Below are 14,157 nucleotides of genomic sequence, written 5' to 3' on the forward strand. Positions count from 1 at the left end.
ATTTTAAAATTGAGTGACGAAATAACATCGATGAAAACTGTCGTGCATCTTTTTCTTCATCTTTTTGGTTTACCTCCCTTTTTGTAGGGATCATGAGTAATTTATATATAATGGTACTTATGCATAAAAGGTAAGTATAAATTATATGATATCTTCTCTTAATAAAATTTTTATTATGTATCTTAAAATAGAAAAGAATATTGTAAATTGTGGGCAATTGTAGAATTTTGAGAAAATTATAATTATTCGATGGTTACTTTATTTAGCCTAATATATTAGTTATTTTTGTCGAATATTATGTTGGAGTTGTGTTGAACTCGAACATTTTAATAAAAGATATTTAAAAGAGTAAAACCCTTTTTGTTACGGCCCAGCCCTCCAATGTCATCTCGCGCTCAAGAAGCCGGGCCACGGTCTCATCGGACGCCTTCAACCTCTCCGCAACAAACGACGACTTCTCCTCAGCAGTGCTAAGCTTTCCCCCCATCTCGGACAGCTGACCCTGGAGGAGTTCAACTTGAGCCTTGAAGTCATTGTTCGCCTTAACAGAGGACTCAAGCTTCCTCCGGAGCGCCTCCATCCCCGATAACTCGAATTCAGCCTTCCGAGCTATCACGGCCCTACGAAGCAAGGTGCGATACATCCACCTCGCCTGCCCGGACAGTTCGGTCTCGTGAAAATGCTCCTCTGTCCCGGGTATCAGTTGGGAGTCAATAAATTTGGTAGCATCAAAGTTCCTTTCCATTATGGTAAGGGCCCCTTCCGGGCTGGAAGACATCTTTCGCTTCTTGGGAGTATGGATAAGCTCCACGTCACTATCCGGCTGGGGGGTGAGAGTCGCGTGTCCTTCAGCGGACCCTTCCTCACGGGTAGGGGAAGCCTGGCCCCCTGCAGCCTGTTTCCCCGACACGTCGGTATCCTGGGGAGAAGGCACAGCCTGATTCTCCTTCTCCCCTGAAGGACCCCCCGACTTACCGACATCCCTCTCTTCGGCATTCTCGTCGTCACTTGCTTCAAAAAAGGTCTTCATCAGATTCTCAAGACCGGTCACGGTGGCAGACATTTCCACTGCAACGAACAACAGGCACGTTAGTCGTTAGATCGGAAAAAGAAAAACAACGATAAAGAAGCATAGGCAAACAAAGAAGACAACTCACGAATATAGCTCCTGGCGGCCTCCCGTTCACTCATAAGAAGATGTGGGTTCACGGGGTTCTTTTCAAAAATGGCAAAAAGTACGTCAGCTATTTGCTTATCTACAGCCGACAACCTCTTGTACGTCACCTTGATGAAAGGATTCGACCCCGCACCAAAACTCCAATAAGTCTGGATAAGGCGCTCCCCCTCTAACGACAACCAAAAGGGGTGACGACCTTTGACAGGACGAACCTTGAAGTACTTATCTTTAAAACCATGGTAGGAGTCCTCAAAAAGGCCAAAAATTCTCCTACCCTGGGCAGAACGGAAAGAAAGAAACCCTTTTCTCGCCTTCCCCTGTTTGGAGGGGTTGGTAAGGTTGAAATAGAAGAGGAAAACGTCCACCGACACCGGCAGCTCCAAGTACTCGCAGACCATTTCGAAGCAGCGGATCGAAGCCCAGCTGTTCGGATGAAGCTGAGACGGGGGGACGGATATCCGGTTCAGCAGCGCCATTTGAAACTCGGAGAACGGTATCCGAACGCCGACTTGTGTGAACATGGACTTGTAAAACCAGATCCAATCGGGGACACGAGGGGAGTGAAAGTTGAGCTCATAAATACGCTCATGGGGGGCAGGGACAATGGCCTCGTAGTTGGCCTCTTCGTCAGTCCCCCCACACAAGTAGCCGGCTTGCCGGAACTCGGTCAACTCCTCCAAGTCCATCTGGTTGGGTGAGCTCCTTATATCGTCGGTCACCCAGGCGTACGGGTCGTAGGCCGCGCCAGTTCCTGAAGACCGGGAAACGATGCGAGGCATACCTACATCGGGGTACCACTCCGTTAGACTATGAGGTCGGAAGTCCATAGAAACCCAGAAACTACGCCTTTTCAAACTTAGATCATGGCCAAGAACAGTTAAAAACTACACCTATCACGCAAATCACCTAAAACCTACCCAGGAATGGTACCCCTCCCCTAGTTCGTCTACCCCACCAATGGAAGGCCATTCAGCAAAAGTAAACCAAAACATACAAACAATAACTACCGCAACAGTGAGGCATAATATAAACATAGGGGGAGAAGGATCAAGAAATTACCTGAAATGGAGTACGAAACTGGAGTGTAAAAGAGAGGCACAAGTTGGCTCGAATAGAGAATCTTTGGATATCAGGGAGAAAAGAAGATGAAAATAGCAAAGTGGGAGGAAGAGAAAAGAAAACTGTTTAAAAACCACCATGATAAGCGCGAAAGAAGGCAAGGGCAAAATGGTCTTTGCGCACGGAGTTTTTTCAAATCATTACGAGCATTTAATGCTCAGCGCGAAGAACGAAACGACGAACGAACGCCTCAGCAGACCAAGAGACACGCGCACCAGAGACGCGTCTCTCCCACAGTCAGCCGACTCAACGACAACGCACGAGTAAGGAAATCACGCGCCACCGATCGTCCTCGCGACCATCACTGGCGCGTCGGGGGCACTGTTACGGCCCAGCCCAGAACTCCTGCGGGTCAACCCGACCCGAGCTCCACCCGGCCCGGCTACGCGCCCTTCAACCGACCCTGACACGCGTCCCATACAGCTCACACACAGCTATGGGACAGCGTCCCTGAAAATATGGGCCTGACCTCCAGAGGGGCCCAGGACTGACATGTATATAAGGGGAAGAATGGCTCTTCCCCCGAGGTACGTCACATCCCTACACCACCCTCATTTCGCCTGCACATATTCTGACAAAAGCGTCGGAGTGTCTTTGCAGGTGGCACCCCCCTCTCTTCTCTCACACGACGTGCTCGGGACCTCCCCAACCCGGACTGGAAGACCGTGACCAGACGAGCCCTTTCTTTCACCCCGGGTCCTGACCCGAACCGTCCGGTAACCGACTTACCGAACACTTTTTAATTAAAGAATGAATAAATTTATATACTTATTATAATGGTTGACGACTTAGACTAAAATAAAAAAATTTATTGATGAATTAGGTGGGAAAAAAATAGATTTTGAAAAAAGGTGTTTGCTTCGATACGATGATAAATTTATATGTACAAATATATTTAAAATATAGACAAATAATAACTAGTTACATAGAATTTATTTTTCACATCAGTATTTTTTTTTTTTTTAAATATATATTATATCACCATTTTTACTAAAACATCCTTTTAATTAAATAAAAATAAAAAAATTATTTAACTTTATAAAAAATCTTAAATATGCTTACTTTATTCGATTAGACAAAAATACCCTTTTAAATTAATCAAATTTTAAAATTTAACTAATCCTAATTTTATATTTTCAAATAATTTAAATAACAAAACAAAAACATATAAAAAAAATAAAAAATCAAAATTGTTCTTTCATCGTTCATCATCTTCTCAAGCTCGATCTCTGGCGTTGCACTTAAGCTCTCTCTCGTCTCCGGTCTCGTAATCAAGGTCATCGTCTTCGAGACTGGTCGTCGTCGTTGCTCTCTATCTTGTCATTGTCTTGCATTGGATAAGTTCAATTTCTGGTTTTACTTTTTGTGTTCTTAACGAGATATATAGCTCACGAGAACATTCGCAGTGGCCAGATTGTTCTCAGTTCCATTCAACGTCGCTGTGTTAAAGTCTCAATCCATTCCTGTCACTACAACGACACTGTTCCTGTTTCGTACCTAATAGTGATGGTAGCATCTTCAACCTTGCCATGAAGAACACCTTGCTCATCACCCTCCTAGTCTTCAAGAACACCATTAAAGAAGGTAACCCCTCAACCCCACCATGCGCTTCACCTTTCATATTATAGATTCTCAACTTTCATGCCTCATTTTCATATAAAGCTTCCTTTTTCCCTTCATTTCATTGGGAAAAAATCAATTTTTTATTGATGGAGTTATGCAAAATTGAGGTTTTTCTTTTTTTTTTGGGTTTTTTCTTTCTATTGGATAAATTTTTGCAGAATTGATTAGGAGTGTGCATGTGTATCAAATGAAGAATGGGAAAGTAAGGGAAGTTAAAAGAGAGTTTGTGTTCTAGAGAGTGGCTCCTATGGCGAAATGAGGTCCACACCAATCCTCAGATCAAAAGAAGTTTTGTGTTGCTGGAGTTTTTGAGGGGTACCAAAATGGTGTGTGGCTTTGTATCTTTTTCTTTCATAGAGCGGGAGAGAGAGAGAATAGGAAGAGAAGAGAAGAACATATCTAAGAGAGGGTTTTTGAAACCCAGTTGAACGAACAATTTTGATTTCTTTTGTTTTTCAGATTTGTTTTTGTTTTATTGTTTAAATTATTTGAAAATATAAATTAGGATTAATTAAATTCTAAAATTTGATTGATTTAAAAGAATATTTTTGTTTAATCGAATAAAATAAGAATGTTTAAGACATTTTATAAAATTAAATAAAAAATATTTTTTTATTTTTATTTAATTAAAAGGTTGTTATAATAAAAGTGGTGATATAATATATATTTGTTTTAAAAAAAATTAAATGCTGATGTGAAAATAAATTTTACATGACTAGTTATTATTTGTCTATATTTTAAACGTATCGATACGTATGAATTTATCATCATACCGAAGCAAACACCTTAAAAAATATATCTTCTATTAATTATAAATAGTATGCTTTATACAACTTGAAACAGACTGTTAAATTAATATCTTACTATATTATACAACACTTCTAATTAATTCTAAATTTGTTGAAAATTAAAAATACGAGGTCATACTCCACTGCAAAAATAAGCTGGTTTTGGGCGGTACCACAAACATGCCATTAAGTCATTAACGAAGCTGGGTTATCTTCATTTTTTTTGGGGGTTTTTTTTGGGGGTGGGCTTGGGGGTTTTCTTGGACGCAGCTGCTTATAAGCTTATTCGCTTTACCCAAAAACCAAAAACTGTATTAATTAGCTGTATCCTCTCTCAGCCCCATCTCTTTTTGAACGGGTGGTGCCCAAATTTGGCTGGGCAACTTGCAGTTTCATATGTACAAAGCGTCTGACCGAAAAAAATCTCTACAAAGCGCTGAATCTACTTAGAATTTAGAAATGAAAATGGAACCAGACCCGAAAAAAGAAATTGGAAAATACATGAATTGCTCAATACCTTTCACAAGTTCAAATAAAATATTATTTATGAGAAGGCTATTTTTGGATAGATATAAGTAAAATCGAAGCATCAAACTAAACAGCAGAAAAATAACATGCATCACAAGTCCTCAGTGGCAGAAAGACATGCACAGAACCTAATGCGACGGTGACAATCCCGCATTCCATTGTTCAATTATCTAGAAACTAACTTGATGTTATATTACACCATCTTAATGGTGAACTATGAAATTTCTCCATCGAGAAAGCAACGGGAAAAAGACATGAAACGGTGAGGCAAAGAAACACCAAAAGCTGCATTCACAACACAAATCCCTAGCCAGTAACACCCGGATCACTTTACTGCAAAAGATAAGTAGATAACGATGTCAAGGTACAAGGTACAAGTAGTAAAACCCGACGGAAAATCTGCTAAGAGGGTAATTGATGTACCTCTGCAGCTTCACCTCCTGGAGCTCGGGCAGATTCCACCTTTTGTTCCTCAGCTGTTAAGAAAAGAAAGGAACTTAACACAAGTACAAAAATAGAGATCAAAAGGAAACAAAAATTCAAAGACCAAGTTTGAAACAAAGGAAAAATGACTAAAATAAGGACAGTAGATAGTAAAACAAAGGAACAATCACAGTATCTTTCTCTATTCCTTATTACTATCTCTTCTTTCGGAACCTGTTTTAACACTAAATATAGTTGGAAGCTCTATCTAGTTGGTAGGAGAACATAGCCAGAAAGAAGCCCAATCTAAACCCAGTGTGTTAACTTATCAACAAACACTCCTGCCTTTTCTTTATTATTTTTAAAGAAAAAGAAGAAAAATATTGGGAAGGGTTCTGCCAATCATAGTAGCCAACATATCAACATTGGACAACTATATATATCACCAACATTGCCAATTAAATCTCAAAAGGATAATCTAACAAATTTAAATGCATTTCATATACAACATCGCCTTGCAGATTAGTTAAGCAGAGTCACAAAGAAACTCAAAAACATTAATTTCCACCTCCTTCTTCAGGGATGTCAGAAGTCCACAAGGTGAGGTTGTCCCTCAGAAGCTGCATAATTAGTGTGCTGTCTTTGTAAGACTCCTCACTCAGAGTATCCAACTCAGAGATCGCTAAATCAAAAGCCTGTTTAGCAAGGTGACAGGCCCTGGAATATAGGATGTCACAATGTTAAATATACTCATGAGGGCTTTGCATTAACATATCAAAACACAGGGGAGTACAATGTATTTCGACAAGAAGATTATGTTATGCATACCTTTCAGGAGAGTTCAAGATTTCATAGTAGAAAACAGAGAAATTCAAAGCCAAACCCAATCTGATGGGGTGAGTGGGTGGTAATTCAGTGTCTGCTATGGAGGAAGCTTCCTGCAATAAATTTTTTTTAGGAATTACTACATTTAAAATTCATGACATGTAAGGAATTCATATTGTCTGAATTCTAGCTATAAAAGGATGTGATAATCAGTTACCCTATCAATCAATTATCCAAACCACACAGATATAAAAGAGGCGTGATTGCCAGCTAGCATACCTGATATGCTTTCATGGACTGATCAGCAGCCTCTTTTCTCTCATCTCCGGCCTTAAACTCGGCAAGATACCGGTAATAGTCACCTTTCCTATAACAAATTGGAAAGCAAAACAAAAAAACCGATGAAATCATAGAAGACTCTGTGTGGCTTATTAACAAGGAAAAACCACTAGGAACAAATAAAGCACTAACATTTTGTTGAAAAAGACACTGGATTCACCAGCGGCCATGGGAATAAGATGATTATCAATAACATCCATGATATCACTGCAAATGTTTGACAACTCAGATTCCACTTTCTTCCTGTAGTCCTTTATGCGCTGAACACTGACATTGTTCCCTTTAGCTTCCTCCTTCTGCTCAATGGAGGAAAGGATCCTCCACGAAGCCCTGCGCGAACCAACCACGTTCTTGTACCCAACTGAAAGAAGGTTCCTCTCTTCAACGGTTAATTCAACGTTAAGCTTCGCCACATTCTTCATCGCATCCACCATTTCTAAAGAGGGAAAGCAAACAAAGACACAAAACATATATTAAAAGAAATTCTCCAAAACCCTAAAAATTACACGTTCATGTAAGTAACTAAAAGCAAGGGGAGAAAATGAGAAAATTCAAAATTAGTTGAGGAGGGAAGAAACCTTCGTAGCGCTCGGCTTGTTCAGCGAGCTTGGCGATGTAGACAAAATTTTCACGGGAAGCCATGGGTGGATCTATGAGCTTTCTCTCTCCTAAATAGTGGGTGGTTTTTTCTCACTCTAGAAATGGTGGTGTGAGCAAAGACGACAACACTTTTTTTTTTTTTTCCTTACTCTTGTTAGCCGTGTATTTAGGTTCTTCAATTTGTCTATTTTCGAGTGGGTTGCGATCTCTATAGTTTCAACCGAATTGGACCCAATATCTTGATAAGATCAATTTTTGTTTTCAATTGGATTCTCCTCTACTTACGGCTTTATTAATCAAAGTTATTATTACAAGGTAATAAACTAGTTTAACTCACTAATAAAACAAACTATTTCTTTTTATTTTCGAGTAATTACCCAAATCAGTCCTTGAGGATTTTAAAAGCAGACATTTTAGTCCCCAAAAAAAATTAATACACAAATTAGTCCCCATGGTTTTTCTCCGTCAGACATATCAGTCCCCAGACTATTTTCCGGCGTGACTCATCAATGGAAATTGCTGAGTTGGCACGTTAAATCGCACACGTGGCAGTTAAGTGTCCACGTGTACAAAGAGGACAAAACAGTCCCCAAGAATTTTTAATAAAACGTTGTCGTATTAATAGAAACGCTTCTCACCTTTTTGTTATCCTCCATATGTCTTCATCCACTTTGAAAAGACATCAAACCCCATAATTCACTCCCCTTTTTACTCAGAAACCTTCTGCAACTTCATCTCCCACATCACTACCGTCACCGTCAACGTCAACATTAGAATTCCATTCATCATCTTCACGGCCGTCACTAACTTCCGTTACCTTCGAATCGCACGAAGCGTCGACGTGGATGCCAACGATTGCCGCATCAACTCCAATACCCACATTGTAATAGGTGAGCAAATAATCTTTGTTAGGCTAAATTAGTTTATTAGAGATTACATTATTTGATTAATCAATTAATTTTGTTGGATGGTTAAGGTTTAGTGGCTGTAGAAACTTCTGAGTTGTACTGATGTTATGTGTGTATGTTTTTTTTTTTAAGAATTAATTTTACGTTCAGTAGTTATAAGCCACAAATAATGGTATATTTGTGTTTTTTAGTTTTGGTTTTGTTGATTTTGCTCTATTTTAATTTTGTTTGTAGATGGAGTATTTTGTGGTTCCTATTTTTCACCATGGAGGTCACTTTGTGCGAGATAATAAGGGTGTGTTGCTATATATTAATGGAAAAGTGAGCAAATTTCCCGAAATGGACATTGACTTGCTGTGTTTCTTTGATTTAAAAACTTTGTTCAAAAGTTTAGGGTATCATGATTACAAAGCTATGTTTTGGTTTGATAATTCTACCTCTGACCTCGAGTCTGGATTACATCCCATAGAAGGAGATGCTCAGATCAATGAGTTACGTGCGTACAAAGAAAAGAACAAGGAGAGTCCAGAATTTGAACTATACTTTGATCACCCAATAATGTTAACTCCACTTGAAGATGAACACCTTGACTTTGACCATGATCAATCCAATAGTTCTTCTAGCGATGATGGCTATGAAACCACAGAAGATGAGCCGTATAGACCTCCTCCACCCGAATTCAGTGATGAAAGTAATGAAGATGAGTGTGTGGTAATCAAGAAGAAGACTGTTAGGAGTGGAAAAAAAATAGACCATGAAGGAGATGTGCGGAAGAAGAAGTCAAATAAGGATATTAAAGAAAGGACCAAAACTACAAAGAAGACTCAAGTGGGTAGCAAGAAGACTAATGGGCTAACATATGGGAGAAATAAAGATGGGCCTATTGGTGCTGGTCCAAATGGTGCTGCTAGGCCAACTGCTGCTTCTCAGCTAATTGATGAAAAGGATGAAAAGGACGAAGAGTGTGAAGAGGAGATAGAAGAACCTGTATTTGACTACGAGTCTGAGACATTATTAACTCCTGAGAGTTCTGAGGATGAGCGGGAGAGATATGAATTTCCACAGTTCAATGAAGGGGCTGGATTTGGTGAAGTTTATTTCGAGTTGGGAATGGAATTTCCAACCATTGAAACATTCAAGAATGCATTGAAGGATCATGTTATATATGAAGGGAGAAAGATAAGATACATAAAGAATGACCAAAGAAGAGTTAGGTGTGACTGTGAACATGGTGTTGTGAGGATTAAGAAACCCAGGAAATCAAAGAACAAGAAGGAAGAAAATGTGGAGGATGCAAATGAGGATAATGGGGCTAAGGAGAATGTGAATATGTATAACAATGCTGTCCAAAATAAAAAAGAAAGTGATGCTGTCCAATCCAATAATGCTGCTGTTGTAAATGAAAATGGGCTCAACAGTGGGCCTGCAAATAGGTCACCTTGTCCATGGCTTATATATTGTGCATGGAATACTCAATTGAAGAGTTACCAGATAAAAACTTATATCCCGAAACACACTTGTGCTAGAGAATTCGGCAGCAACATGGCAAGTCAGAAATGGGTGGCAAAAAAGTTAGAAAAGAGGCTCCGAACTCAACCTCACATGACTCTTAGTGAGGCATATGAGCACATCAAAATTGATTATAATGTCATAATAAATGGAAAGATGGTATATAGGGCTCTGAAAGAAGCTAGAGAGCGTTTGATTGGCAATGAGAGGGCACAGTACAGTAAGTTGAGAGAATACCTGGCCGAGCTATTGAGGAGTAACCCTGGAAGTCATACAATTTTGGATGTGACACCAATTCCCCAGTCACCTCCATTATTCAGCAAGTTATACATTTGTTTAGAGGCTTGTAAAAGGGGATTCAAAGCTGGGTGTAGAAAATTAATCGGACTTGATGGATGTTTCTTGAAAGGTTACTTTGGGGGTCAACTATTGTCGGCTGTGGGTCAAGATGCAAACAATCACTTCTATGTGATTGCGTATGCTGTTGTGGATAGTGAAACTAAGGAAAGTTGGAAGTGGTTCCTTACTTTATTGCAAGAAGATCTTGGAGATCAATATATCCATGGGTGGAATTTTATTTCAGACCAACAAAAGGTATGTTATTCTTGTTAGTTAAATGTTATTTTTGTTGTTACTTCAAGTATTAAAATGGTTGATTTATACTTGATAATTACATTACTTTAAGTACAATTGTGGCTGATATTGAATTATTATTTGAATTACTTTAATTATTCAAATGGCTGATTTATGTATTATTCAAATGGCTGATATTGTAGCTGCTTTATACTTGATAATTGTTTTACTTTAAGTACAACTGTAGCTAATATCAAATTATTAGTTGAGTTGCTTTAATTTTTTAAATGACTGATTTATGCAGTATTGTAAATGTAATTGTTGATGAATGAGAATTATTGAGTTACTTCAATAGGGATTGTGTGTTGATGGCTGCTTTAAATTTTGAAGGGAGATGTCAAAAAGTTAAACTATTTTTAAGCCTTAATTTGATTGTTCAATAATATTGGCTTAAAAAGAACTAAGTATATACACATCAGGATTATAGTTTTACTTATTTTATTAGTAACGCACACATTTAACTTGGTTTCTAGAGATACATGGACTTCTGCAATTATTTTCTTATATTATAAGATTAACCAATGGGAATTATGAATAGAATATGTTATAAATTAATTTTTCAAAGAAGCGTGTGCTCAAAACTCTGAAAAATTCTGCATGTGCATATTAACTTGATTTAACATACTTGTTCTGAAATATGATATAATAATATAAAGGGTTAAAAAAATATGCTGATTTGATAATTTCATTATTTAATTGCATTGTTTGGCTTAGGGTTTGTTGCCTGCATTAAAGGAAGTTATGCCTCACGCTCACCACCGAAACTGTGTGAGGCATATCTGGAAAAACTTCACAAATCGATACAAGGATAAGCAGGTTAAGAATGTTGTATGGGAATGTGCTAAATGTACTATTGATGCAGAATTTCAAGCAAGCATGCAAAGGTTGAAAAGGATTAATGAAGAAGCATGGAGCTACCTTGCGAAATTCGAGCCGGCATGTTGGACCAAGGCTCATTTCAGTCACGGACCAAAGTGCGACAACCTCACCAACAACATGTGTGAGGTTTGGAACGCAAAAATAGTGAATTATCGTTCCAAGCCGATTCTAACGATGTGTGAGGAACTCCGGTGCTATATCATGAGGAGAATGACCAAATACAAGCAAGTCTTGGAGACACACATGGGCACTCAAGTGGCTCCTACTCAACAAAAGAGGCTTGATGACATAATGAAAGGTGTAAGATATTGGCACCCAATTTGGGTTGGTGACGATGAGAGGCGAATCTTTGAGGTGCAACAAGGATCTACAAAGGTTTCTGTAAATCTGTCTCAAAACAAATGTACTTGTAACGCGTGGCAACTAACTGGTACAATTACTTGACTTTATCATTTAATTTTCATTTATGAAATTGTTATCTGCTACTATTTGAATGCCTTCTTCTTGATAGGTCTCCCATGTGTTCATGCACTTGCTGCAATTGCTAGAAGAGGGGATAGACCGGAAATATATGTACACCCACTGCTCAAGATCGGGGCAGCATTAGCTACATATCAACACTGCATTCAACCAGTTAATTCAGAGGAATATTGGGAGAAGACAATATACATAAATCCGATTCCACCAAAGTTGAAAAGGCCAATAGGCAGACCAGTGAAGAGAAGGAGAAAGGACCCATCTGAGTTAGAAGCTAGTAAAACTTATGGCAACAAAGTAAAGAAAATTTTTAAGGTCACTTGTAGCAAGTGTGGAGAGACTGGCCATAACTACAAGACCTGCAAAGGCCCTCCAACAACAATAATTAAAAGGCAAACCAATCCAAATAAGAGAATGACAGTGAGAGTTGGTTCTAGTTCTGGAACCTCAAACCATAATGCAGATGAGATCAATGTCTCTCAATCAGCTCCACAAGCACAGGTAAAACCAAAACCAACCAAAACTATCTTTTTTAAACTTCCATAGGGACTACATTGAGCTTTTTAATAATTCATGGAGACTGCATTGATATTTTTTTTATTGGACTGCAATTTGAATTGATATTTCGTCTCTTGTAGAATGTGAATAGTAATGCAAATCAGGTTCTTTCAGAAACAGCAAACTTGGGTGTAATGCCTAATGTGGTAAGTTAAAACAGTAGTGAATATGTTGTGCTTCTAATACAAAGGCTTATAATCTAATTAGTTGTTATTTGTTATATGAAGATAACTATGACACCACCATCATCGCAAGGTCCTGCCAATTTTCAAGCGCTAATTCCACCTAGTGCTAGAGCCAAGCAACCTATCATTAGGCCACACCAACCACCCCCCATTCAGTCGAGCACTCCACCACCGATTCCACCACCTACAACAACTGGAGGGATCTCAGCTGAAACAATGGCAGCTGCCAGCAAGGGTACTGCATCAAGGATGTTCCAATTTATTCCAAATCCTGGTTTCAAGCATCCGAGAAAAAAGTGACCAGTATTGTATGCTAAAGACATAACATTAGGCTTTTTAGTGTCTAAACTGTGTTTTGGTGTTTTAATTCTCTACTTTGCTATTATCATATTAGTTTTGGATGAGAGATTGTTGTGTTGGAAACTCTCAATTTGGTTATCATTATGTTTCATGCTGCTGTATGCATGAAGAGTTTGTGTTTTGACACTTTTTAGTATCTTGTTAGCTTGCTACTATGACATGAATAGTTTTCTTGAAGACTTGTATGCTAAGTTCCAAAATATATAATATACAGCATCAACTATCCTCGTTGCCCTGTTATTCTAATAGCATCAACTAAATCTAATAGTCACACTTCAACGCCAAATCATTGCCCTGTTATTCTAATAGCATCAACTAATTAGTTGCTCTTGATTTTAATAAGCATACATATAGCAAAAACTTGCTTTAATTTACTACCATTCATTCCAAAAAAAGAAACATTACAAATATGCTTGCAATTTCACACAATATTGAACTAAAAGCAAGCTTACACATAATATATGTCTAAATCTAAATCTCTTACAAGGCAACCATTACCACTGCCAAGGCCAAAACTAACAATGCTAGAACCATAAAAACAGGCACTAAATTGAAACCTCTTCTTTTGGAGTCAATTTTTGGGGCTACATTTTGATGAACCTCTAATATATCAATTCTACTCTGCAACTCTATCAGTTTTTGTCCCAAACCATCATCATCAATCTCACATACGGGTGGCATATTATCAACCAACTTCGCACCAGACATGACCTCCGCAACACCATCATTAAAGCTGATGTGAAAATTCTAGTGAACCCATGCAAAGAATTTGCAATGAGGGAGTTTCTCCTGCCCATACCAAAAACAGATTATTCAATACAAAATTTTTTGATTTTAACTAACTAAAATACTAACAATTGTTTACCTTATATAGTGGGTATCCAAAAAACAACCTGCTCAGATTTTCACGAGTTCTTGAAATGGAGATTATTGCATACAAACCGCATAAACATTTTGGGTGTTGCCCCTTCGTGATTTCAACGTTCCTCAACCTGCACACATCACCATGTATAAGACCAGTACCATTGGGGCCACCGTGTCTCCCTCCACGATGATTCGAAGAAGATGAACTTTCTCTACTTGGAATCATCAAAACTGAACCTGGATATGTCGATTTCTGTAGATGACGAACAAGGGTTTCATGAGGACGACCTTCAATGAAGAAGAATGAGAAATGAGGAGTATTAATACGACGCCGTTTTTTCAAAAAAACTTTAGGGACTGTT

At 38.5% G+C, this 14,157-nt stretch overlaps 2 protein-coding genes across 3 annotated transcripts; one reads left to right on the forward strand and one right to left on the reverse strand.

Annotated features, from left to right (window-relative positions):
- Positions 1-5,225: 5,225 nt before the first annotated feature.
- LOC107622960 (14-3-3-like protein C) lies at positions 5,226-7,726 on the reverse strand. Of its 2 annotated transcripts, XM_016325045.3 has the most exons (7): positions 7,401-7,726; positions 6,955-7,258; positions 6,763-6,850; positions 6,487-6,596; positions 6,227-6,375; positions 5,659-5,711; positions 5,226-5,568 (listed from the first exon to the last, which is right to left on the reverse strand). In XM_016325045.3, the coding sequence occupies exons 1-7, from the start codon at positions 7,462-7,464 to the stop codon at positions 5,566-5,568; spliced, it is 771 nt and encodes a 256-aa protein (XP_016180531.1). In that variant the 5' UTR covers positions 7,465-7,726; the 3' UTR covers positions 5,226-5,565. The 2 variants fall into 2 exon arrangements, with proteins under 2 accessions (XP_016180531.1, XP_088359522.1); XM_088503396.1 differs by lacking the exons at positions 5,226-5,568; positions 5,659-5,711 and having other exon boundaries at positions 6,216-6,375; positions 7,401-7,640.
- An 838-nt stretch (positions 7,727-8,564) lies between these two features.
- LOC148578973 (uncharacterized) lies at positions 8,565-11,795 on the forward strand. Its single transcript, XM_088503397.1, has 2 exons — positions 8,565-10,433; positions 11,187-11,795. Exons 1-2 carry the CDS (start codon positions 8,565-8,567, stop codon positions 11,793-11,795), a joined length of 2,478 nt encoding a protein of 825 aa, XP_088359523.1.
- The last annotated feature ends 2,362 nt before the right edge of the window (positions 11,796-14,157 follow it).

Source organism: Arachis ipaensis, chromosome B10, assembly GCF_059453495.1.
Source record: "Arachis ipaensis isolate K30076 ecotype BB chromosome B10, ASM5945349v1, whole genome shotgun sequence".
Lineage (NCBI taxonomy): Eukaryota > Viridiplantae > Streptophyta > Magnoliopsida > Fabales > Fabaceae > Arachis > Arachis ipaensis.